General features: G+C 38.6%; 1 protein-coding gene across 2 annotated transcripts in view; it reads left to right on the top strand.

Annotated features, from left to right (window-relative positions):
- Positions 1-27781, top strand: part of LOC101636801 (mitogen-activated protein kinase kinase kinase MLT) — a 141980-nt gene that overhangs the window by 68734 nt on the left and 45465 nt on the right. For both annotated transcript variants that reach the window (XM_004674528.2, XM_004674529.2), the window contains exons 4-10: positions 108-209; positions 3075-3140; positions 6100-6128; positions 6255-6392; positions 11496-11582; positions 16033-16107; positions 20451-20557. In XM_004674528.2, coding sequence (XP_004674585.1) covers positions 108-209; positions 3075-3140; positions 6100-6128; positions 6255-6392; positions 11496-11582; positions 16033-16107; positions 20451-20557 — 604 coding nt within the window. The remainder of the gene's footprint in view (positions 1-107; positions 210-3074; positions 3141-6099; positions 6129-6254; positions 6393-11495; positions 11583-16032; positions 16108-20450; positions 20558-27781) is intronic.

The raw sequence follows: 27781 nt of genomic DNA, 5'->3' as shown, positions 1-27781 counted from the left end.
TATGTTTTAATGTCTTATGTTAAATTCCTTAATACATTTTTGCAATGAAAATATTTCTGAAATGCAGATTGGTTTTAACTATTTGCTTATCTTCCTTTTAAAAACAGAATATGCTTCTCTGGGCTCCCTCTACGATTATATTAACAGTAACAGAAGTGAAGAGATGGACATGGATCACATTATGACCTGGGCCACTGATGTAGCCAAAGGTAATGCTTCCTGCATTCCTGTAGAGATGGTGGGAGCCTTTCCCCCTCCTTACAAGGTGACTTGTCTGAAAATGTGTTACTCTGTGTCTTTAAATGTTCTTTTTATTTATTTTTTAAAGCAAAAGCAGCAAGGTTTTGCAACTTACTTATAGACTCTTTTAGACTATTGCTTTTCCACTTTTGCATCCTTATTTCTGTTTCTTTCTTTCCCTAAAATCAAATTGCAACAAAATCAGTGGCTCAGGGAAGGCATTTTTACCCCATATTGTGACATTATAATTGACACATTCTGTGGAGAGAGCATAATTCTGCTTTGCTCTACAAGTTTGTTTAGACCAGTTACCAGAAAATGTGATGTAATGTAGGATTAAGGATGTTCATTCTGTTCATGTCAAAAATAGTAACCACTTGCAAAAAATTTTATTTGTCCTGCCATGTAAAAGCAATTCATATTTTATGTTTAATGTAAACTTGGAAATCACCCTTGGAAATGAAAGATTTTGAATACACCAAGTCCCTAGACAAGGTGCCCAGTTCTTTTTCCCTCATAAATTCCTGCACAGACTAATGCTTTCTAAAGCAAATTAAATTCCACTTATTTTTATCTTCTAACTAAATGTTTCTGAGTTTTATTTATAACTGTTGAAGTTGCTTTGGAAACAACTTAACCTAAATGATGAACACTGATAGTTACATTTGTATTCTAGCAACCCCTGGATAGCACGCATGTATAGATTTTATTAGGGCAATAACTCCTTTGCATTAAAGAAATAAAAATATATTTAGGACTCAATAAGTAAAATTTTCATGCTTTGCTTTCACTGGGAAGTCACAAGGTGACTTCAAAAAGTAATAGTCTTTCCTTGGGGACTTATCTTGTTTCTTTCAAGTTTTATCAAAACCTGCCAAATTCAAGTAGGGATACTCAAAATTTAAAAATGTTTCATGCCAAAAAAAGGTTCAATATCCCTCATAATCAGGGAAATGCAAATCAAAACCACAAAGAGATACCACCTCACCCCAGTGAGAATGGCACACATCAAAAAAACTAGCAACAGCAAATGTTGGCGAGGATGTGGCAAAAAGGAACTCTCCTGCACTACTGGTGGGAATGCCAACTGGTCCAACCACTATGGGAAGCTGTGAGTCGTTCTGCAACTTTTCTTTTTAAATGAAATTTATTTCTTTATATCTATTTTACATCATTGTTTTTTTTAAGAATGTTTACTTTATTAACCCTCCCAGGTAGAGCACCCTTAGAATTTGCTCTCTGAAGGCACCAGCATCACAGTCTGCTGTGCTCTTCTCTCCCTCCTTCCCATACCTCTCCTTCCTCCTCCCCTGCAGGATGTTTTGGGCTTATAATTGTCTGTTTGTTTTTGTTTCATTTTGTCTTGTTATGATTTTCCCCCTTATGTCTTATTTGGTTCCCCTATATTCCTCCTATAAGTGAGACCATCTGATATTTTTCTTGTCCTTCTGGCTTCTTATTTCACTGAGCATAATTCCTTTGAGTTCCATCCATGTTGCTGAGAATGACAGGAGTTTATCTTTTTGGACTGCTGAGCAGTATGTCATTGTGTGTATATACCACATCTTCTTGATCCAATCATCTATTTTTGGGTACTTAGGTTGAATTTAAATTACTGATACTTTTGTTAATTTGACTCTTTTTGGTAATGTCTATATGGCAGGAGTTTTAACTTTTATTTTCTTTGTTCTCCCATAATTCTTCAATATGTAATAATCAGTGGGGAAAAATAGATTATTTATAAAGGTTAATAGAATTTAACCTTTATAAAATTCAAATTTCCTATATACTTAAAAAGAACCAAAGCCTAGTTATTAAATTATGTTCAGTGGATTGTTCATTAACAAAAGGATTCTGTTATTTGGAAAATACAACTCAAAAAAGTAAATAGTTTAAGGGAGGTCGGCAATACTACAGAAAAAGAATAAAAACTATTACCACCAAAAAAAAAAGAAAAGAAAAGAAAAGAAAAAACTATTACCAGGGTTACTATGAGATATATCTTTTAAAGTGTAATTTTATGTTCAAAATTATAAAATACAGTTTATTGTGTAAATCCAGTTTACTTAAGTAACTTGACTTATATTCTACATATATAGGAACAAATTTTACAGGTCATTTTAGTATAGATTATCTCAAAGATCTTCATTTGTAAGAATAAAATATATTGTAACTAAAATGTAACCAAAATATTTTATAACTATATGACAAATATTATAAATATTTTATAGTATTTTTTCTGATGATCACAAAATCTTTTGCCAGTCAGAATATATGCAACCAGTTCTTCCATCTTTAACTTCTTTACTCCCAGGGTCTTATTGGAATAATTGCTGAGAAAATAAACCAAGCTACCAGCCATCTGGCCACTGCAGACATCCAAATGAAAAGTGAAAACCTTGATCAGAACTTTGGCTGACTTAGAAAGCAGTTGGTAGTGGAATACCTTAGTCATTGGAACACTTCTTCTAGAAGTAATTGTGCTGTTTTCGAGCAGGCTCCACAAAATTAAGGGTCCTTATTAGGTACTGTGAGATACTACCTTTAACCACAATCAGATTCTGATGTATAAGAGATTAAGCTATGTAAAATTTCTAAAATATATATATATATATATATGTGTGTGTGTGTTTATGTGTGTATATATATATCTATACCTATTATACACACACACACACACACACACACACACCCTGTCTCTATTTCATGAATTGTGGAAAAATAGGACATATGAATATAAATTTTCCTATGGAATATGTCGCAAAATTATGAATGGTTAATACTAAGGCATTCTTGAAAATATTAAAAGGCCTTTTTTCTCTCTCATATAAAAGGAATGCACTACTTACATATGGAGGCTCCTGTCAAGGTGATTCACAGAGATCTCAAGTCAAGAAATGGTAATGTTTCTATTTTAAAATGTTACTACAAAGTACCTATAAATAAGCCGTCAAACTTCGGGTATCTTTTGTAACTGCTGTTTTTACTCACCACGGACACTATATCCACTATATCCTTCCACTGTTAATAAATGTGAAAGTTCTCCATGTTATTTCAAGAGACTGCATAGTACTCCCCTGTACAAAGAGCAAATTGAGGACATTTGGGTTGTTTGATTTTTTTTATTATAAAAGAAATGTCAAGCTTGATAATCTGCAGTACATTTTCAATACATACCTAATTATTTCTCTAGAGGGCTGTTACTGGATAAACATGCATAATCATGTATTTCTTCTCACTATTTTAGATAGTATACTGAAGAGTTTTGAGATTCTGTTACTTATGATTAGTTTGTGTAAAAAAATTTTTTTTTATTTTTGCATCAGTTTTATTGCCAGTTTTATTATCAGTTTTATTTTAGAAATGATGAACACTTTTTGGAGTTTGGAAAGTAAAAGCCTTCTTTTTCTTTTTCATCCTGTAATTTTATATAGTTTAATTTTGATCTTATGTTTTATTATTTGGAGAGTATTTTAAAGTGACTCGCAGTAACAAACGTTACCTTCAAGCTGGAATGAAAACAGTCGCTTCTTCCATTACATCACTTGGAAGTTAACAGAGAAAGGCAATGAGATTACTTAGCTGCCCAGCACCAGCTGAAGTAAACAAGTTTGCTGTTAAGAAAAAAAGAAAAAAGCATGCTATCACTTCATTTACATGCTTTAATTTATTATTTGCATGCTTTCTAAGGAAGGAAGAGGAGGATATTTTTTAGAAACTTCATCACTGCAGCTAAAATGAGTGTATGCTAACATGGCCGTCCTGAGAGTGGGTGGAAGTGAGCCAGGGGAGTTGACCCATGCCCTGCCTCAGCCTCCAGGACTGTGAGGTTTGTGGGGATGGACAAAGGGAGCTATTTGGTAACTTCAGTATATCAGTGTCCAGCTTGGCCCCCCAGAGATTCTGATTGATTCTTCTTTCCCTTTTCTAAACCATCTCTTTTCTTTTGGCACTTCTTAGACACACAAGCTTCCAGGAGCCAAACACTTTATGTAGGTGCTAACTCTTATAGAATGTTTCTAATAGGAAGTATCAGTCTGTAAAATTCAATTCATGGTCAAAATTTCAAACTTGACTTCTCTCCTTTTAATGTACTTTCTCAGGATACCCTAAGTATCCCATGAGATGCTGATGATTAAATTATGGGTTAATCCATGCTGTCATTATGAAAACTAAATAACAATGAAGAATGCGCCCATTTTTTTTTTTTAATTATAGTTTGTGTGGTTACTTGACAGGAAAATATACACTTGAAACAATTTGTACCTAACTTTTGGCAATTTTTTTCTGAGGGAGGGAATAAGACTCTTTCATGTTCTGTGTTATATATTTATGTTTTAGTTCTTTTTAAATGATCCCTCTTAATCATATATTTGAAAAAAAGCAGTAAAGATATTTCTAAATACAATGAATATTGTAGTAGTATTTAAATTTTTACTTGAAAAGGGTTATCGCATCACATACAGTATCACATTTGCCCTTAGGCTATTTCTCTATTATTAGGTCATGCAGAGATTAATCCGTACATTGACCAGGACCATTAGTAATAGCTAATAAATATTGATCGTCCACTGTGTATTTAGGATTTGATCCTTGACCTCCCTCCTCTTATGCTCTTACTCACCTGCTTCCTTAAAAGCCCTATCTGCAAGTTAACATTCCCAAATGGAGGTCAACTTCAAAACTATGTCTTTTCACCTTCTCTCTATTCCTTAAAAAGGCATTCCTCCATGCTCTTTCTTAGTAAGCGATGATGCCATATGCCTCGGCCGGAAATTAGATTAAAGGAATTCCATCCGAATCATTATCCTATAGTTCCTCTTTATTTGATTTCATTTTTGAGTCCTCCTTCCACATCCAGTTATTCAAAACCAGTCGATTCTGTCTCACACATGTTTGTTGACTTCTCTCCTGCCCTTTGCCACAGCCTTAGTATAGACACCCTCTTCTCTCTGTTCTACAGCAACCTGCAAACACAATGAATGGCACTGCCGCCCGTCGCCTTCTCTAACATGCCGTCCCCTCTGCATGTTTGACCCTTTCACTCCTCCACTTACGGCCCTTCACTGGCTTTCCATCTCTCACAAAGGATCTTCTTGACCTGGCCCCTGCCTTACACAGTCGCCTGCCGTTTCCTCTGCTGCTGAGCTTTGGTACAGGCTCTTTTTTTCTGAGCAGTAAACTACTTTTCTCCACATTTATTCTTCAGGTCTTTGCATACACAGCATTTCTTGCCAGAGACTGCATATGACCTCCTTAGTCTTAGGTATCCCTGCTCCTTGGGTCTGTGTCAGTCTCTCTCTCTCTCATCATGGGACTTGTCCCACTTTATTATAGATGTGTTTCTCTCCCAGTAGACAGCAAGCTCTATGCAAGCAGAGATGATGCCATTCTGGCTTACGTTCCTATAGTCCATTATAAGTCTCAGCAAATATTTGTTGAATAATTAATGTATGAATAGGTGAATGAATGGATACTGTCTTTACTTTCCAAGAAAATTATTCAGTTTGGAGGAAAAATCATAGCTACATGAAGTAATAATGCTAATATTTCCTCAAAATCAAGTGAGTGGCCTAGTGGCAGCATTTGGTTTTCCTTACCACTAAATGATGCCTTTTCTTATTGGTCAATGCTACATGTGAATTAAATAAATTTCTTGAAAGCCTCTTTATTAGCAGCACTTCATGGGATTAATTTTTTTTATTTTAATGTCAGTTCCTTTTTGCAAAAGTTTTAATACAGGAATTTATCTCTTCTAACTTCATAATACCATATGGAAGGTAGAAATGTACATTTGTGATCTTAGATTGCAATTTAAATTATTGTCATAATTTATCTTTTTATTTACTTTTTTTTTAGTTGTTATAGCTGCTGACGGGGTGTTGAAGGTAGGACTAATTCTTTTACCTTAAAATACCTATATATATTTGTTAATGTGAAATGTTGGCTTTTGTGGATGATAATTCTTTTTTAGTCAATAAGTAGAAAATTGCTATTTGTTCCTCTTTTCTCAGATATGTGATTTTGGTGCCTCTCGGTTTCACAACCACACAACACATATGTCCTTGGTTGGAACTTTCCCGTGGATGGCTCCAGAAGTCATCCAGAGTCTCCCTGTGTCTGAAACTTGTGATACATATTCCTATGGCGTGGTGAGTTCATTGTTTTTTTTTTTTTTATGCTAACGAGAATACAAAAATCCAAAACCTATGGGAGAGCTGCAACAATTAAACAGTTTTCAGACACTATGTTCATTCTGAGGAATGCCCACAGCCGCCTCAGAGAGAATATTTCCTAAATGCTTCCTGCTTATTTCCATAGCTCACTTTTATGCACCTGAGTGTTTTATCAGCGTTGAGGAGAAACCTATGCAACTTCCAAAAAACACACTAGAAGCTGCAGCACTGGTCCTGGGGCCTGCCTTGGCAAGAGTTCCCAGGGGTGCTGGTCCCAAGTCATTCAGTGGAAAGGAGAATCATTTGGAGCAGGACTCCATTAGGAGGGGTTACAGTGAAGAAAAAAGCACCAGTAGAGGTGCCAAATGAGTTAATTAACAGGAAACCTTTTCGTGTCAACCATTCAACTGATTAAGGAGTTTCTGTTGAATACGGAAGAAACTGTATTTAGCGTTTAACTCGTGGCCTGGCCATGTCTGCTTCAGACCCTATAACATCTGAAACAAGGATCTAAGGTGTTACGTACCCGTAAAAACTGAGCAACCCAGTTTGAGTAATAGAATTGTGTGTGTGAATAACAGAAAAACGTGTGCATCGGAGTCATGACAGGGGAACAATGTCTAGGGGAAGGAGGTGGCTGGAAGGCCCTGCCTTTGTTTGGTTTGGGTTGAAGGATTTAACCTATCAGTCTGTCAAGGAGTTTGACTTGCTGCAGCAACCTCACAGCCAGTTGCAGCAAGTTATTCGTTTCACTCTGTGTTTCCACACCAATGTTGTTATGCAGAACCTGTTTCTCTCAGTCAGCTGCTTTTAAATATCAATTCTACTTTCTCCTTCGAACCTTCTTTTAACCAGTAAAAGCAAAAATGCCTCAGCGGTCACTCTCTTGACAAAAAGGGGGTTTACTTGGAATGCCTACTATCTAACCTATAGCCTGCAGATCAGAAATTCATTCCAAAAAAATACACAATTGCTAATGTAATGCTGTAGGAGAACTCAGATCTTGTTTCATTCTGACCCTGTTCTGCTCTAGATTAACACCGTTAGTAAAAGAAAAAGTACACAGCATGCTCTCCAGAGCCCTTTGTTTATAAACAATCACGATTTTTAAAAAAGATGAAGGCAGTATTCCCTGGTCATAGTGAATATTACTCAGAAGAGCAGGATAAGAGTTGCTAAGGTAAACATCATTTTAGTTTTAGAAGTCTGTAGTTCATAAACTGAAGGTGGTAGCTAGCTAGGAAAAAAACAGTGCTGTTGTTTAGATTTTTTAATGTCATTTAAAGATCAGTCTCACTCATCAGTGTGCATGCGTCAGATGCACGAAACACCTCACAGCTCATTAAAAATCTATTCTGTTCATCAAGTTTCCCCACCCCACCAGCAGTCACAAACCAGTAAGACCATAAAAAATAGTTATACACCACCAAACAAACAATATATTTTTGCTTTTTCATGTTTCTGTTTCTTCATACTTGCTATAAGAATTAGTCTCTCATAGTCTCAAAGTCCCTAGACCTCCACAACTTGATAAACCTGTGTTGCTTCTGAGCACATGGCAAGACAAACCACCTTCATACAGCCTTAAAATAAATGCTTTGCAAATGCCAGAAGTGGATCTTATGATGCTTGCTTCTGAGCTGGTAAACTGCTAAGCAGGGAACTGTTTATCTCTCCATTTTATAAGAAAGGAGATTTTTCAGCCTACTTATAATGACTTTTCTTGAAGGACCAAACCAAAAGGAATTTTTAAGTCTGTTATCCACACACACAGAAAAAGAAAAAACATTAAGACTTAAGGAAAACACTTAGCATTGTGAGAATAAACCTTCTGAGAATACACTGTCTAGCCACATTTTTAAAACAAAGCTATCCTAATGACAATGCAGAAAGGATTAACTTCTTAGAAGCTTCTCAGCCAAAACCAGCTTTGCAAACAGACTGGCTTGTGGGAGAGCATCTCTGCCTTGCTTGTCTGTGAGCCCTGTTCCAGAACAATCCCAGCTCAGGTAATGGCTCTCCATTGTTTGTAAGAGAAAAGGCAGGAAAAGTGCCCAGCCCTATCCAAGTTTCTCTTCTGTCAACTGAAAATAGAAATTTTCCTTTTGAGCACATTTTAAACTTGAGGGCACAGTTTAAACGTGAGGACGTCTCAATATAAAAAGAGTTGGAAAATATTTTCAAGGTGAAAGATCACAATAATTGGCCCGAATTCCTGTAACTGATATTTTCAGGCATAGTTTAATATATTTTTAGACCTGCAAGTGACTTCTCAACAAAGTTACCTTTTTGTGCCAAATCATTTTGTTTAGTGAAAAAAAAAAAAAACTGTTGTTCTATTCCATACCACCTACTTTTTGATGCATTCCTGAATATGGTGAATAAATAATAGGAACTCTGAGATGTGCTGACACTGGAATGAACCTAAAGACCTCATATGGGCTTCAGAACCCAGCAGTTAATGATGCCGTCCAGATGATTTTATATCCATCATGTGGCCCCCTTGGGTAGAGTAGCTCTTTAGAAATACAGAGAGGGACTGCAACTGGCTTATTTTTCCAGACTTAGAACGCTTAGTGAAATAGAACTTGGATCTTAACTTGATTTTGGACTCTTTCAAACTGGTTATTTTGAAATAAAGAGTGACATGACAACGATTTTTTCCCAGTGTTATTCCCCTAGCTCTTGGTTTTGCATTTTGCCGTGTCAGTTTTTGTGTTTGCAAGTTTGTGCATACAGGCCAACACAGAAGGGAGGGGCAGAAGGCTGCTCATCTGACGTTTTTTGGGGTCTGGAGCATTTGATTTACTTACCACCGATTCACTTCTCCTGCTCTCCTTGGAATGCGAAATCTATTAATTTACTTGCTCTTCCATCTTCCCCCCTCCCAACCCCAGCACCAGGGGAGTGGTAATTGCAGCAAATTGAGGGGCTTCATTTCCTGCTCAGCCATCTCACCATCCAACCCCTCCTCCACTGTGCAGGCTCAGGATGTGGGGGTGATGGCCCACCTAGTCTTGTCCTCACCGTCCCTTACCTGCAGTGTTAGAATCCTCTTCTGGGGTGCCCTTACCTTTTCCTAATCACTTCTCTGACTCAAATGGAATTATTCAGTAGCTCTTCTAAAGAAGTACCTTACACACTTGATTAAAAGCCCAAAGAGTCTTCAGTGACTTTTTTTTCTCCTGCTTGAGCAGCATCTGCCAATTTCCCTGATTTTCCTGCTAATTATCTTTGTGTAGCTGGAATTCATTTAACATGTTATGGCTCAACGAAGACTGAGTACTGACTAAGGAAATAGAGGATAGAGAGTTTATAGATCTGCTGAATAAACTATATGTGCTCAATGCACATTCTTACTTAGAAGAGGTATTTTTGATTTTTAGAAGAAGAAGAAAAAACAAATCCAAACTGCTAAGTCTTGCTTCCACCGTGGCTCCATACTGAAAATTCAGACTGGCACACTCTGTGGTATTGTGCTTTCCCTTCCCTAAAGTTCTATGGCCTTAACCTGTGGCTTGACCTTCAGGTGAGACAACAAATTCACCTCCTAGCTCAGCCACTTCATAATGGAGTGTCTTTGGTCACAACTTTGTTTCTTTAACCTTGGTTTCCTCATCTACAAAATCAGGGTACTATCTCCCAAAGGGAGTAATATCAATCATGATACTGTAAAAGGGTTTAACAGAGTATGCAGAACCCAATGAGTGCTCAGTACTGGAAATGGTGGTTATTATTATGACTACTATTGATAATTTGAATTGTTCCTGTTACAGGGCAACCCAGTGTGAACTGGGCTGCCTGTCTCTGGGTCCTCACCCGTGTGCTTAAAATTTAATTGTACTGCAGGCACACACAAAAAGGGTCAATACTGGGTTTATTTACAAAAGGGGAAAGGAAAAGGAGCAACTAGGGAAAGAGAAAGAGATACAAGGTAACTAGAACATTCTACCAGCTGGGCTGACTTGGAACTCCAGTAATACACTGATAGCTACCAGCCACGTGGTCCCGATAGAGAGTGCGTAGAAAATGGCTCCCTTACATATATCCCCCAAAGTCCCAGAATGCCTGCTAAGCTCCGCCCTTGGGTCCTCGCAGTTCTCTCCTTGGTATTGCTGGGAGTTGTAGTTTCCAATCACTGGAGTAGGGGGTGGAGTCCACAAAACTCTACAGAGTTCCTTTAGGACAACATTTCCCCCTAACATTCGTGCACTTTTCAAAGTTTTAGTAGACTCTAACTTTTGATGACTGTTCAAATAGAGAAGACATCCTTGTGCACAATTTCTGTTATTCCGTATTTAAAGAGAAACCAAAGTCATGGGATGTGATTTGCTATCTTTGGGCATTCCATCCTACTTCAGATTTATTAATCATGCTGTCTTAAGACTTGCAGAGAGATGGACACACATAAATACCCTCTCCCACACACACATTCTGCATCTATATACATAAAGTGTTGATTATACTTTAAAATATGGTGTAATAAATTTTGTTATAGGTGAATGAGAATGAATCCCTTAGACTAACTCATTTTGAGAGAGATTTCTCCAAAATAAAATCTAAACGTTACAGCTTTACAAGTGCCCACCGTTGTGGTTTAGCCAGTGAATTGGATTTCTGACTTGATTTCTGTTTCAGATGAAACAGTTATTGAAACTTCAAAACTATTATCGAATTCCAAGTGATTATACCATAATGTATCAAAGATTGGACATACAAAGAGTTTTGGCTGACAAAATATAAAATCTAATTTGTGGGAATACATGAAATTTCTAATAGCTAATGGGATAGTTAAAGATAGTTTCATTGATTTCCCAAGATTTTAAGTCTAGCTCTAGATGTTGTAATTTCTAAACCAGGCTTTTTTCTTCTAATATGTATCTATTTCTCCTCTGTCTCTATGTACATATAAAATATATGGAGGAAGTTAGGTATGTGAATTTCTAGGTTTTCCCCAAGCTTCTAGGAGGGGGATGGTTGTGTCTGGTAATTGGATACAGCTAAATGTTAGATAAAGTTTCAGTAATATACCAAAAATATAAAGTACAAGAATAAAAATTCCACTGTCTTTTGTTCCAGGTTCTCTGGGAGATGCTAACAAGGGAGGTCCCCTTTAAAGGTTTGGAAGGATTACAAGTAGCTTGGCTTGTAGTGGAAAAAAACGAGGTAAGACTCCGATTCTCCATTCAGGTACATAGATCAGAAAACAGTATTGGGGTTTTGCAAAAGACTTTTTCATCTTCTTCAAATTGAAAGTAAGTTCACGCTTATGGAAAGATTAGCAGTAGGAGCTAACACAAAGGGTCAAAGTGATGTTATTCCTCATGAATGGACCCTTTACATCTAATTGTTGCAGCTTCACGTCGTGATGCTGTAGATCAAAAATTGTACAAGTACTGTACTAGTTTCTCAGTCTCAATTGTGAAACCTAGGGGTTTGTTCTTAGTGATGAAAGAAGCCATTGCGTCCAAGGTAGGGGAACAGTTTAACTCCATCTCCTGCGTTTAGGACATCTTTTTTACTGGCCGGGAGTTGATATATCTGTAAGAGACCTTCAGCTACTTCAACTTACCTCTCCCAGCAGGAGTCACTATAGTACAAGAAACTGTCGCTTAGATGAGAATTTCAAAAATAAAAGAAGAAAAAATAGTTTCAAAAAAGGGAAAAATTACAGTTTTGCCACCTACGTTGAGCACTACATTGAAGATGAGCTCCTCACTGGAATTGGCGAGGCAGTGGCATCGCTGCTCACTTCTTCATGCAGAGCCTTTCCATTTCAAAAGGACTTCAGTGGCGTAAACACCGTTTGTGCTGTGTCCCCAGCCTCGCTTTTCTTCTTCCCACAAATTGAGGCTTTCAGCTAGTTGGACCTATGAGCCTACATCAGAGAACATGGTACATTCATATCAAAGAGAGCAACTACATTTTGAAAGGTTTAAAATTGTGACTGAAACGCACAGCCATGGAAATTCTCAGCATAAGGATGAAGCATCCACTATCAAGGTATTAGGAGAACTTAGATCATGTAATGGAATCACGCAGTTGTCTTTGCAATGCAAAACAACTCGATTTCACAAACTTCTTCATTTCCCAATCTTAGCCATGCCTTCTACACAGGGTAAGAGTGCAACCTTAGGGTAAAATAATTTGCAAAATAGGTGAATATACAGAGAGATTTCCCTTTTTAATCCTCTAAAAGAATTGGGCTGATCTCCCCATATGAGTGCAGGAACAAACTCCATTAATCAAAAAGCTGCTATTGACTAAGAGAAACCGAGTCTGTCTTTTAGATCACATAATCCAGTTACTTTATTAATTTGTCCTCCTGAGCTGCTGGAAATGGGTGACGTGTACATAAGAGCCGACTTGATGGGAAAGAGCTGCCTATTTAAGAGTGATAAAAGGAAGTTATTCGAGAATGTGTTTTTCTCATTGTTTCACAGGAGCTGTTCTGTTTTAATTAAATATGATCATAATTCCTGGTGTGCTATTAAGTCAGACCTCACACAGATTGACTGATATTTTCACAATGTGACAACCTACTTGCTTCTGTTCTGTTTCTTTTGCCAGTGAGATGATTAGATGATTGGCTCTCAGTTTACAAATGAGAATAAAGAAAGTTATTGACCTTCTGTTGACTTTGGAGCAAAACGGTCCATGTTATCTTTCCCCTCTACATCATTTTAAAGTAAACTAGAAGAAACTTGTTTTAAGAACTAATTGGACCCTCTAACTATGTGGAGGAGACAGAATAATATTTGTAAAATAGTATCTCATCAAAAGGATCCCAGAATAGGTATGAATCTAAAGTATTTTCACAACATTGGAGTAACTGACAAGGATTTTCAAAGCTGAAGAGAAAAGTGCATTCAGAAGCTGCCTTTGGTTAGTTGACTTGAGGTGTGGGAATCACCCAGAAGTCACCTTCAGAACCTCCTCACCATGTTCCGAAAGGAGGCTACGGCCTAAAGCAGAGAATGCTCTTTTCTTTACAGTGAAATCTGATGACCAGCTAGTAACTGAGACCGCTCAAATACATTCCATATTATATTTATTAAAAATTATAGTAAGCTGAGAGAAATTCACATGTTAAAATAAGTTTCCTCACTTTTTAATGATACATGATAATACAAGAACATTCACTCAGTTCCATTCTGCCAATACTTATTTGTCAAAAATATAGAAGTTGTCTTAAATGTAGTTTCCTTTGTCTTCAGTCAAGAAGGTGATGTTATTTTACATCATAAATTTGTTGCTATAACAAATTTTGCTGACATAGCATTAAAAGAATGCCCAAGAATTTACTGTATTTAACAATAAATCAGATCTTAACTTACATATAATTTGTAAAATCCCATCAACTGCCACTCATTTTTTTTTTACTTTGGTATACCTTGGGTTATTAAGTTGAAAGGGAAAGCTTTACTTATTTAACAGGCTTCATTTAAATGAAGAAAAATATGTTTAAACTTTTTTAGGAACACGTTTTAAGTGTGAGTTGGTTATACAGGAATGGCCCTAGTTCAAATATTAGGGCTACCTTTTTTTTTAACGTTTCACTCTGAAAAAATTATAGACTCATAGAAAGTTGCAAAGATTATACACAGTATTCGCTGTACCCTTTACCTTAGCTTCCCCCACTGGCAACACAAAGGAAAGGTGTAATATCAAAAGCAAAATGTTGACCTTGATACATTACTTCAGCCTAGACTCTAGATCTACTCAGTTTCACAATTTAGAATCACTCTTTGTGCCTGTAGGAAGATCAGTATTTTCTAAAATTTCTACTTGAACATCTTTGTTTCTAAGCCTTTAATAACAAAACATGACCACTAGACAATTATTTTTGTTAATATTGAATTTAAAACTAGATCCATAAAGCACTGTTAAACCATACAAAACAAGCAATGAACAGTCTAGAAGGAATGAATTTAAGAGGCCATTCTAATACATGTTTTAAATGTTACAGATATTGGCCAGAAAACTCAGTTAGTGTTTATTTAGAATGTTACAGCAGCATAATGTCTGTTTTTATGGTAACTTACTTTCTCAAAATATGGGTTTTTTTTTTTTTTTAAGTAGTAAGGCTACTATTCTTGATGAACATAGAAATCCTCAAAATACTTAGTACATTGTTGTTGTCTATACTTTAGAGGAGAGAATAATTCCTGAGTCTTAGGTAGAAAGTGGTACATTTAAAAAATGTCATGCCTACTGTAGAGGTTGGGAGATATTTCAGTTTTAAATTTGAATATGTTCTACTTTAAATTATTTAAATTTTAAGTAGCATTACAAACCTGTACTCATATCTGGTTATTGCAGAATGTCTTAATGCATGAAGATGGCCCACATTTATATAACAGAAGTTTAAGCATTTTAGATGCTATTTTAAGGATCTTTATTTAAGGCACAAAATAATCCAGTATATAAAGTGTCTGAATGTAAATTTAACTAATATTTGACCATATCAGGTAATTTAAAATAATTATGTCTATTTGTATAATGTCTCAGATGTGGGATCTAAATGTTTGTCAGTAGGAAAAGAAGAAATGATCAACATCCATACCCACCCACTTCACACTTCGATCATTGGGAAAATGTCGAGGAAAGTTGTATTGAAAATGTTAACCTTTATGAAAAATTATTTTGAGTTGTAAATGCTGTATATTCAGCTACACAATTGCAATTACTCTTTGTTTTATGTCCCCACTGCAACCATCTAATATTTTTTAAAAAATAAACACCTGCTTACATTCTTAGAAAGTTCAGTGCATTTCAAAAAATACTTTCTGTCTGTGAATCAGAGAATAGTGTCAAAATTTTATAAACCTCATTGCTTGCTTTGCTCACCTGAATGGGGCATTTGAATTTTGGAGAAGAGTAAGAGTTTAGGTTTTAGGATAGGGTGCGGGATCTAATATTCTTGACTGCCTCCAGGTGCTTCCCTCCAGTGTTTACAACAAACAAAAATGCCTTCAAAGATTTCTCAACAGTCACTAGGGGTAGTTCATGTTCTATGCAAACCACTACTTCAGAGAGTTAGGACCTGTGCGCATATCATCATTGGTGTATCAGGTTATTACAGTTTATGGGTCTGACCAACACTAAGCGATGCTTGGTCACATACTCAAATTGTCTCGTGGACCAGTGGGAAATGCACATCTCTTTAAAATGGTTCCATGCTGATGAAGATGTGTTCTGCCTGTATACCTGCCGTCAGAGCTGAAAAGGTTTCCTTGCTACCTGGCCTATTTGTGTATTTCATAGTTGCCTGAAAAAAGTTCAGTGATAGATTGCTGGTTTTAGAGTTAGTGTTTAGTGACTTGCCCCTCTCCTGCTGTAGTTTCTTTTAGACTTGACACTTGTATTGCATCTGTTGTGTTGAATTTCTCAAAGACTGTGATTCCTCTTCTCAGGACATGTATAAGCAACTTTAACAATTAAATATTATGAATCAAAATGTAAACTCTCACCTATCATATGTTAATCAGTGTAAGCCTTAAATGTCATGTACTGTTTATGGTCATAAATTAACTCTATGAGCTTTCAGTTAGTTTTTGCTTACCTTCAGGAGTAAAGCTTGGTATTTTTTTATTCTTCTTTCTTGGCTATCTAGAGATTAACCATTCCAAGCAGCTGCCCCAGAAGTTTTGCTGAACTCTTACATCAGTGCTGGGAAGCTGATGCCAAGGTATGTGTATATTTGTTTGTTTGTTTACTGTGTTCAGAATTCTGAAGTTCCCCTTGCTTGCTTGACTGAGTTTTTAAAGCCCAGGCTGATAAAAATCCATGCATTGCATGACTGCCATAAACCCTGGATTGGCCGCTCAGGCTTCCCCTCAACATCTGCTTATCTTCCTCCCTAAAAACCCTTCACTGCTATTTTGTAGGCTATTGCTGGAGAGTTGGAAAAGTCCCAAAACATAGGCTTTCATGTGGTTATCACATTTGAGCCCATTTCCTTTCCCTGCAAAGATAATTTTAAGATGCTCACATTCATATGGAAATATTTATAGATAAAATGATAGGATAGTTTTGAATTTGTTTCAAAGTAAAATAAAGGGAAATGGAATGTTTAGCAGAGGCTAAACAAGATTGGCCATGATCATTTTGAAGCTGAGTGATAGGTATATGGAGGTTCATATAATAAAAAGTTAAAAAACAAAAAAGGGCCTTACAGACTAAACATTAGTATAAAGGAGAATTAGTAAGGGGGGGAAAAAAGCCCAAAAGTTGTTGAAATCCGTTCACTTTTTAATAGAAATATATGTGTTACAAATTGACCTTTTAAATAGAGATCTAAAAAGAAAAAAAATAGGAATGGAATTTTCTTTTTTCTTTCAAGATTTATTTATTTATGCATACAGAACTGGGGTACAGGCCAGTGGTGCAGGGGTGGTGAGAGGATCCACCAGACAGAGTGGTGAGCAGAACATGCCGACTGATGAAGCACACTGTTGAGGGGAGCAGCGGGCAGGTCAGGAGACCTCTACAGCTTCCTGGCCAGGGATTGAACTAGTGCCGCAGTAGCTGCGGTAACTTCAGAATGCTGTTGTTTAACCCATTGTGCCACCAGGGAGGGCCCAGGAATTGAATTTCTTTCTTAATTTTAACCCAGTTCCCTCAGAGCCCCGCTTCCCAATGAATTCATGACATAGCAGACAGTCTTTTCTTCTTCAGCATTGCTCTGGTGGGGATAACTCACCAACTAGGGAGTATGGGAACTGTGTAAGCACAGCACGGAATTCTCACTGCCATGAGCCCCAGGCACACGCTGCACCCACTGCTGCCCCTTGGCTAAGCTGGCCAGCGCTCTGTTTTGGAAGCTTGATGGAAGTTCTGTCCAGCTTTGTATATTTCCTCTTTGCCCTCATATTCAGCAGCTTCAACCTTTGCTTTCACTCCTGTTCATAAAAGCACCTTCATCCTTCTTAAGTGTAAAGTCCTATAGCTACTTAATTTTTTTTTAATTAAAGAACTTCACATTTTAAAATGTTTTTCACGTGTTGCTGATTTTTAGTATTCCGTGACAATTTTGCATAGATGTTTAGTCGTCTCTTTAAACCCTTTTGTGTTAGTGTGTGATTTTGAAGAATAGGGGAATTTTTTAAGTATTAGGAGAAATGCCTGCCCGCAGTAGCTACCCTAGTAGGCACTGTGAGCTTCTGCTGACTTACCTCCGGGCATCGTGCGAGCACTCTGACACCCTTTGAGTACTCTTTCCTGCAGTTATGCGTCCCTTGTGGCATAGACAGTCATTTTGGCAGTACTTTGCCCTCCGACACTTAAAAGGAGATTTCACCTGAAATTATTTGCATTGGTGCAACTAGATCTCTATCATTGTGATTATATTTCAGAATGCAAAGCAGGTTTTGAATTTCTTAATCAGAAACTCTACACCACATTAATTAAAATGCTAAGAACATACATTTATGGTGGATTAATTAAGCGACAGTGTAAACACCTAACGCATTAGGCCCAGCATTGAGGCCATGAAGTTTGCCATGTTAACATGCTTTATCATGCTAACACAGGGGTCTGACCCTCTTTGGGACCAGAGGAATCTTGTATTCTAGCCAAGTATAAAGAAAATTTTAAATTGTCTTTGGTGCCTACGTTCATGACATTTTGTTCTAATAAAAAACTAACACTTGTCCCCTGTATCTGAAGGGATGGCATACACAGCTGCGCCACGTACGCACTGCCTCGTAGCTGATCTCCAGAGTACTGCATAACCCTCCTTTTTCTGAACGTGCCTCAGTGTCCTGTTTACCCCAGCCATGTGTAGTCCTGTGTGCCCACAGCCTAGGCTACTGCCTTACCTTGTTTTCAGAAACATCTTTTCATCCTAAATGAACCATAGCTCTATGGGAAACTGGAAGTAGGCCCATGAGTGTCTCCCTCAGCACTTCACATAAACTCAGTTGAGTAAATGCCCACTTTGTTGTTGACTGAAATGATGAGACAAAGGTCTGTTTCACGAGAGGCACCTTTCAGTCTGGCTGCAAGTATGTGGTTTTTCAGCCAGAAGTTGGTGCCTGTTCTATGCACGTAGATAGAATAAGAATTATTTTAAAAGTTTCTGTTTGTTTCTAGCCCTTAACTCTTTAGAGTATTAACACATAGATTAAAATCGCCAGCTCACTTAAAAGAATACATTTTTCAGTAAGGAGGGGGAAATGTATACAAGTTGGTATTCGATAAATGTCAGATCGTTAAGTGACTTATAACAGGTGCTCAGAATATTTTATTGAGAAAATAGGGAGTAAAGATGGATATTGGTTCATCCTACAGTGGCATTTCTAAATACGGAATAAGGGAACTAAAATCGTAATTTTGATAGGAAGGGGTATTTATTCGCAGGTGATAATGCATTTTGAAAGGTTTAAGTCCTGGTGTCTGTAACTTGCCTTCTGTGTGACACCACACAATTCATACTTTCCCAAGGTTGATCTTCCTTATAGATAAGATGAAGATAAAAAATGTGGAAATAATGTATACAGCTGCTTAATAAATTGGCCTGCTGTAGCTTTTTTAAGGAGGCAAACCCCTGTATATTTTCAAATATACAGGAATGTTGACCAAATGTTGTGTTCTGTTACTGGAATCCCCACAAAATATCACTGCCACAAAACTGGCGGGGTGTTGCTTTTTACATGTTCATTTTGATCACTCCTAACTATATATCCTAACTATAGAAATAAAGTCTCTTTCTAAGGATGATTGTCACCCAATTATGGAAGAGTTTCACCTTATGTGAAGAATGACTAAACATGGAAGAAAAACATTTTTCTATAAAAAATCATCAAGTCCTCCTGCTGCTTTTCCATGCAAAATGAAAATCCTTTATTTGTTGTATAATTACTTCCCTTGCAAATGATTAAAACATTTTTCTTTTTACAGCCTGACCTTTGTGGCAGAAATTAAATGGGAACTAAGTCAAAAGGAGACAGAATATTTTCCAAATTTCCTACTTAAGGCATTTTCCTCTTTGCTGATAAGAATGCTTAATGCACAACACAGCACTTGGCCACCTACGCCCTCTTTAAACACATGTACGTGCATGTATGTGTTTAGAGAAGTATCATCATGACAGAACACAGAATAAGTATCCCAGCTTTATATTCCTGAGTAATGTAACATAGGAAGCATCAGGTCCCACGAGCAAGCCACCCCAACATTGTTCCTTCTTGTTTTTGTGCTCTTAAATTAAAATGCATGTTTTAATTACGGCAACTGTAATTTGTTCCAAAATGGTGTAATTATGAGGCATGATGAAGAGAGACTGTGCCTCATCCTTTTATTATCTTTCTCCATTTCGGCTGGTAACCTTTTGTCTCCACCGTGGCTAGAACGTAAGTAGATGGACCAGGCTAGTTGCTGCTAGCTAAGGAGAGGTTCGAGCCACTGCTCTTTCCGGGTCTCGTACACCGTCCCTTGCTGTGTCCCAGCGCCCACTTCACCTTAATGTGAAATAAACATTGAGGACAATGAAGCTCTGATGGCATAAAAATTGGGGACATTTTCCTGACAATTAGTTTAGGAAATTTCATTAGTTCTGATATTAATAAATAGACTTCCCCCAACATTTTATTATGAATTTTTTCAAATATACAGGAATGTTGACGCATTTACAGTGGCTGTTGATCTGCCTACCACCGAGGCCTTACTATTTGCTTTCTACGCTTTCTTTAATTCACAGATAGGCTTTTAACGGAGTCAGCTGTTTAGTAGTCCTAATCATATGCAAAAGAGAGAATTCATACTTTACTTACCAAGAGAAATACTGGGTTTTCTTTTTCTCTAACATTAAACTACACGATAGAAAAGTGACATCTGAGTTTATTCTTTTGAATAGCTGATTGAAAATAAAGACCATGTTTTCCTAAGCCAGAGTGATCCGACAGTTGTAGAGTAAATCAGAACATTGTATATCATGTTGCTTTTTGTTCCCAGAGCTAATGGCTGTGTTTGTGGATTTTCTCTTATATTCTACTTTAAGTCTCAACAAGTGACTATTTATTTTCTCTTCAGAAACGACCATCTTTCAAGCAAATCATTTCAATTCTGGAGTCCATGTCAAATGACACTAACCTTCCTGACCAGTGTAACTCATTCCTGCACAACAAGGCAGAGTGGAGGTAGGCGGGCCTCCCTGGGGCCCTGTGTCTTGGCTCTGTGGGACCTGAGGCTAACTGTGGTGGAGACAGGAACCAGAGAACTTATGAATAGTCCTGATTTCTTTTTGTTGTTGTTAAGATTTATTTATGCTTACAGAACTGGAGTACTGGCCAGAGGTGTAGTGGGTGAGATTATTCCCCAGAGACAGAGTGGGGAACAGAACAGACAGATCTATTGAAATACACTGCTGAGGGGAGAGGCGGGGGGTAAGGAAAGCTCTGCAGTGCTGTGTGGCTCAGCTCCCTGGCCTGATATTGAACTCGTGTTGCAGTGGCTTTGGAGAACTTCATAGTGCAGTGCTTTAACCCATTGTGCCACCAAGGAGGGTCCATAATAGTCCTGATTTCTAAGCATGATTTAGAAATTACTTTTTTGTTTGGTTTTATTTTAAAGATTTTTGGAGATCTAATAAGTCCTCCATTTCATATTTAAGCAGAAAAAAAGCTTTGCTCTAAGCTTTGTTGCATTATCCTATGTCTTAAGTATTTGGAAGGAACATTGAAATCATATCTTCGGAGACAAGAGACAGTTCCCAGACATGTCTCTGTATATACTGTGTTGGGAAGTTTCGGCCTCTGTCTGGTTGAGAAATAAAAATACCATTTGCCTTGGTATTTGCAGGGCACTGTATCTGTTGATGGAGGAGGTAGGGAGACAGTCAGAACACCTTTAAAAGGAAACTTTTGATGTGATTAAATCCTGTTGGATTTTGTCAAGTGTAAAACAAACTCATAATGAGAGAATTGTATTGTGGGAGTGGAAAAAGTAAACCTGGGATAAGATATTTGAGCCAGGTCACATGATGCACTAATATAAATAGCATGTTTGGGAGCTGACATTATTCCTCCCTGACTCAGCAGAGATTTGAGTAACTTCATCTCTGCTCCTGGTCTGGGCGGTGTAACATGACTCCTTACGCCACCTGCTGTTGCCAAATGAATACTGCATGCACCTTGAAAATGACCAACTTCTTTACTTCTGTCACTAGGCATTTCTGGACTTTCAGGTCAATTGGTATTTTGCAATAATCTTATTTATTTTGATTCTGCGACATCACTATCTAGGGCCAGTGAGTTGATTGAATTTTTACACAGGGATACAAAAAACCACAATCTTCTCTGGTATAGGTATGAGAGACTTTGTTGTAGACTGAAGTAATTAACATGACAAAACATGTATAATACTTTTTTCTACTGTAAGAGAGCAACACATCTAATCCTATCACTCCATTTAAAATTCATATATTTGCACTTAGAACAAAGGATAAAATATTTAAAACTCTCTACTCTGGCCTCAGCAGCCCCATTTTAACAGCTTCATTCCATCCCTCAAATTTTGGCTTTAGGTCCCTCAAAAGATGCATATTTTTTCCTCACTCAGAATCCCGGCACATGTGGCTTCTCCTAATACTCATTCCATGTAAGACCCACCCCCACTCCTGACACCCACCCAGTCTTAGTAGCTCCCACGCGTCATTCAGATAGTGGCTGCAGTAACACGTGTCTCCTGACTCCAGACCAGATGGGGTTCTTCCTGGTGTGGTCTGAGAGCACCTCGTCTGTAGCCCCTCTTGTTGTTGGATTAATAAGCAGTTCTACAACTTGTCCTTTAATGCCTATTTCACTGGCTAAAATACAAAGGGTCAGATAGCCTCTTTTGTTCATCACTGTACCGATGGTGCCCAGGAGGGGCTTGGGCCAGCAATTGCTCAAGAAATATGCAGGAGAGGCAACACTGGCCGTAACAATGTGAAAGGACATTCCGTTCCACAAGAGAATGCAAATATAAGGTGATTTGTTTGCTGTGATGCCTGTGTTCTTTCCTTCATTCATTCAGACAATCACTGAGCCTTTGCAGGGCAAGGTGCCTTCTAGGTACTGGGTGTGGTGATGAGGCAGAAAGTTCCCAGTGCCATGCAGTACCCACTGTGACTACTAAATATAAAAACACTCATAACGACTTCATGAGTATTTTAATAAGCTTTATGACAGTGGATGTGGATGTCTGAGTATATAAGCATGCGATCTAATGTAGTCTGAGGAGGTGACACAAAGGATGATTCCCTGCTGAAAGGCTACTTAATCTTCTACCCAATTGATCAGGTGGATTTGAATATGACTGTTAATATTGTTGATGTAGAGAGTCTTCTAAAGTATGTCAGTGAAACCTGAAAATAGAAAATTGTAACTTTTCCATATAAAAATGGAAGGACTTTTTATGGCCAAAAGCAATACCTATCACAAATGAATTGCAGGACAAATGTCATCCTGTTCAAACTTATCCCCTCCTATATGGGACGCTGGTGGGCGCCCTCATGGGCTGCCTTTCAGAAACTAGTTAATCCTGACAGCTGGAAAGAAAATATATTATAGATCTTTCCCTGAACCCCTAAAACCACAGTTTGAGAAGCAGCAGAATTGTTTTAACTGAACTTGACAACTGGTTAAAAACACGGGGAAGAATAATAACAGTGACTGCGATAATATCAGTGAACACAGCTGTAACATATTACATTCCTACCAGATGCTTATACTTTTTTTAGATTATCTTTTTTAATCCACGTGGCAGCCTTAAGCTATATCAAGGATGCAAAAGCCAAGGCCTAGGCAGGTCAGATACCTGCCTAAGGTCGTACAAGACAGCGTGGTGGAGCCCGGCAGGTCTGGGCCACAGGCCTGGGTGGCTCATGTGCCTCGAGTCCCTCACTGGACGTGTGGCCGGTGCCTGTTCCCTTGACCACATTCCGTTTTAGTGATAGAAGCTGTTCCAGGGCTTGATCACTTTAGGTTATTAGGGCAAAACCACTGTGTCACTCAATATGCCAAGTGCTGAAAAGAATCAAATGTTTTGTTGGCTCATCCGGATACTTCCAAGGACAAGACATTCAGACTGCTCCCCTCTTTCTTCCGACCATGTATGGTGTCTGAAGCCATATGACAAGTGACTTCAGTCCTGCTCTGGTGTTTCTGGCTAATATTTGTTTTCTGGTAGAGCCTCCTCTGCACACAGACCAGATGGAATACCTCATTTCAAAAAATATGATGATTATGCTGAAAACTCCTTTTAAAACTAAATTATTGAAAGCCACACAGACTCTCTTCTTGGATCTGATAAATGATAGGGAAGAAGCCTAGTGTCAGATCGTCCCCACTTGTTGCGTCTTCAGCTCGTCTCTCTGGTGACCTGGCCGTAAATGTGGTGAGCATTCAGAGCACAAAATGTGTCATCCCGTTGGTCACCTTGTGTTGTCCCTACCCCATGGAGCCTGCCCAAGTGGGCACTGTGGTGGAGCGTGACATCTGTGTCTTTCCACAAGCATTTTGTTGGCTCAGTTCTTTCTTGGTGACCAAAATACTATCATAGCAACATGTCTTCCTAAAAAACAAATCAAAAAAAGTTCTAATTTCTAATTTGGATATTAGCACAAATCATTTAATACAGAATAGTAAATTTTTTTAAAGATTTATGCACAGAACTGGGGTACAGGCCAGAGGTGCAGAGGCAGTGAGAGGCTTCACCAGAGACAGAGTGGGGAACAGAACAGGCAGATCGATGAAGTACACTGCTGAGGGGAGCAGCGGGCAGGTCAGGAGAGGTCTGACACACCCAGAATAGTAAATTTAACATAACTACTATATATCTGTCATTTCATATACATGACATAGCTTGATTGATTTTTAATTCTTTTAATTAAGTACCATTGTTTTACATCCTTGTTAACACACGGACCTTGCATTTCAAAAGAAGTCTGCCTAATGAAAGAAGATAACTACAGCTCATTGTTCATATGTTGCACACAGAAAGTTGATACTTGCTGAAGGTCCACTTTGGTTGAATAACTCAGGAAGAGGAAGTTATCTGATGGTTTCACTCCTCTGTGGACTATGACAGAAATATATACAGAGGCAAAATGCAACAGGAGTAAATCTTGGACTTTGTGAAGGAATTTATTGGTTACCAGAGGGAACGTGGAGAGGGAGACATAAGAGGTGTTAGCACCAGTAGTTTGATGGAGGGTGAGTGGAACACGTGCACCTATGGGAAAGCAAAACTGGAACCCCCCAAATTTAAAAAAAAAACTTAGATGCATTGATCTAACAAAACCCTTCTATTTTGTCAAGTAAAACACTTCAGCTGCATTTTGCAGGGTGATGTCAGTGCATTACGAGATGCATCTAAGGTGAAACAAGGCATCAACAGAAACAAAGAAGGGGCAACAGGAAGCAGCCGTGTCTGTGTGAAACTCCAGAGCTGGGTTAATCTCATAATAGCATATCACATCCAACACTGCGGTCAGGTCCCCGAGCATCTGGGGGAGCAGTGTTGGGAAAGGAGAACTCAGGAGACAGATTGAGGGAGCCTGTTTACTCAGTCGGTGTTTTTTTCTGTGTCACAGCTTTCAAGTTGCTTAAGTGTTTTCCAGAAGGGCTCAAAATCACAGTGAGCTCCCAGAGCTGGAACTCCAGAGGAATCCTTGGCTTACATCACAATGAAATTGAATGTGTTGGCCATTTACCCTGATCAAAAAGAACACAGTGAGCTCAGTCTCCCTGGCAGGAAAGTTGAGCCACAGTTGGCGAGTTAGAACCGGCGAGGCCCCGGCCTGCTGCCATCCCCCAGGGAGCCAGCCTGCTCTGCGCCTCCTTCAGCCCTCTCATCCTCACTAGAAATGGCTCCTTTCATTCTTTTCTGCTATAAAAGTGTAACCTGAGTTTTCCACACTGATTTTCTTCCCTATCTCAGTCCTCCATTTGAAAAACCAAAAATAAACTTTCCAACAGGCATACAATTTTTTGTAGGAAATACCAGGGATAATTTGGGTTTTGACATAATTCTGGAAGATTGCTGATTTAGTGTCCTTCTTTAGGGATTGTCCTATAAAATTTTATAATTTCCCAGTAACATCAGTTAAAGAGACAGAGTGGTGACAGCAGAAACCTTTCTAGTTAACTGCTACTTCCCTTGCACTGAGGTGCGTTTTAAATATCCAGTACAATGTGGGGTTCACATTCAGTAGCTGCCTCTGAATTGGGCTTAGCCAATTAACACCCAGAACCTTCTTGTTATCTTTCACACAGACATTGGAATAACCTGTCTACTTATCGTCTACTTATCTTGAGTTTCCCTGGGAAAAAAGACATATTTTTATTACATATATTAATTTAAATCTGGGGGCTCCTGCCCACTGTCAAGGTCTCAGCTAGGTCTGTGCAGCCAGGGATGCAGGTTTGACTCAGTGGACCTGGAAGCTGCTGTTGGCACCACTCAGGGACTGGCCGGTGACAGCCACCTGCTTCCAGGCTCTTCCTTCTGCATTCTTCTCTCTGTGCCTGGGCCAGCGTCCTTCCACCCTATGCGCCCTCCCGCTGGTTCTTCCTGCTCTCTTGCAGTTACTCTCCCTGCTCTTCTCATGGGCCCTTCAAAAAACTCAAGTGAAAGAACTTGCATTTCCCACAATGTAAATTTAACATGGTGACAGGGAAATACATGTTGCACCATCTTGCTGCTTTCGGTTCATTCTGTTCTATCAAGGGAATTTTCTGTAACTGCACATACTGTTCCAACCTGTGAGGTTTCTCAGCCGATAAAGACTAAGGAGGGAAACAACTTTTAAAATGATTAGAATTAAACCTTAGATTTTTACTTAGAATGCTCGAGATCATCTAACTCGGGATTTCTGATACTTACATGGTTATAAAAATTACCTGGAATTCCTTCACTAATTATTAGAAAATCTGGGTTTGACTCAGCCCTACTGAATCATGAACTCAAGGAAGAGTCCTCGGAAGTTTGTTGTTGTTGTTACTGTTTTTTAAACAAACTGTCCAGGTAATTATTAGGATCGGGCATTTTGGGGAACTCTGATATAATTACCACCCCTTACAACTGAGGAAACTGAGTCAGATAAATAATCAGTTGCCTGAGTTACCCAGCAGGAAATGACTAATGGTATGATGTTGGTCACTTATATACAATTTTCCTGTGTCTTCATATAAGTGAGACATTAGTACTTGTTCCTTGATGATGAATAATAGATAGTACTGCTTTAAACTGTGAAGCACTACATGAATGGAAGTACTTATTAAATGACTAAACCAGGATACCAGCTCCATAGGTGAGGCTATGCCCTAATGGTTCTTCAATGCTCTCTTGAAGTAACTTTTTAAATATTTGTCTATTTATGCATACAAGAACTGGGGTCCAATCCAGAGGTGAGAGGATTCACCAGGGACAGAGTGAGGAGCAGAACAGGTAGATCTAGTGAAAGACACTGCCCAGGGGAGCAGCATACCTGACAGGAGATGTATGCCATGCTATCTGGGTCAGCTCCCTGGCTGGAGATCAAACTCATGGCCACAGACTACTTCATAGTGCTGCCCTTTAACCCCTTTCCACTAGGGAGGCCCTGAAGTATTTTGAACTTTTCAAACTAGAAATTGCCTGTTGATTTTGAGGGATATGAAAGATTTCTTCTGGTAATTTATGGTTTGGTTTAAAAGAACAAGCTTTAGGCCCTCCCAGTTGGCGCAGTGGGTTGGAGCACAGCACTGCAAAGCTGGCCATTGCCACTACAGTACAAGTTTGATCCCTGCCCCAGAGGTGATCCATATGGCGTGGCAGACTTCCCTGACCTGCCCACTGCTCCCCTCAGCAGTGTACTTCGTGAATCTGCCCTTTCTGCTCCCCACTCTGTCTCTGGTGAATCCTCTCACTGCCCCAGCACCTCTGGCCTGTACCCCAGCTCTGTATGCATAAATAAATAAGAATCTTTTTTAAAAAACTGTATTTGTTTATAAATAAATAAAAGCAAAAATTTTAAAGTATGGAGGTTTTATAAAACATTCAAAATAGATCTACTGGGCCCTCCCTGGTGGCACCACAGGTTAGGACACAGCACTGTAAGCTAGTCACACCCACTTCAGTGCGAGTTCCATCCCCGGCCCAGGAGGTGATCCACATGGCACAGCAGACCTCTGCTGTCTTGTCTGATGCTCCCCTCAGCAGTGTACTTCATTGATCTGCCTATTCTGCTCCCCACTTTGTCTCTGGTGAATCCTCTCACCCCCTGCACCTCTGGCCTGCACCCCAGTTCTGTATGCATAAATAAATCCTTTGAATAAAAGTAATTCAAAGGGATATATACACCACTGTGTTAATTGCAGCCCTATTTACAATAGTCCAGT

This window comes from Condylura cristata, unplaced genomic scaffold (genome assembly GCF_000260355.1).
Source record: "Condylura cristata isolate star-nosed mole 26May11 unplaced genomic scaffold, ConCri1.0 scaffold00002, whole genome shotgun sequence".
In the NCBI taxonomy this organism is placed as follows: domain Eukaryota; kingdom Metazoa; phylum Chordata; class Mammalia; order Eulipotyphla; family Talpidae; genus Condylura; species Condylura cristata.
Note: the sequence above shows the minus strand (reverse complement) of the source record. Positions and strands in the feature narration are given on the sequence as shown.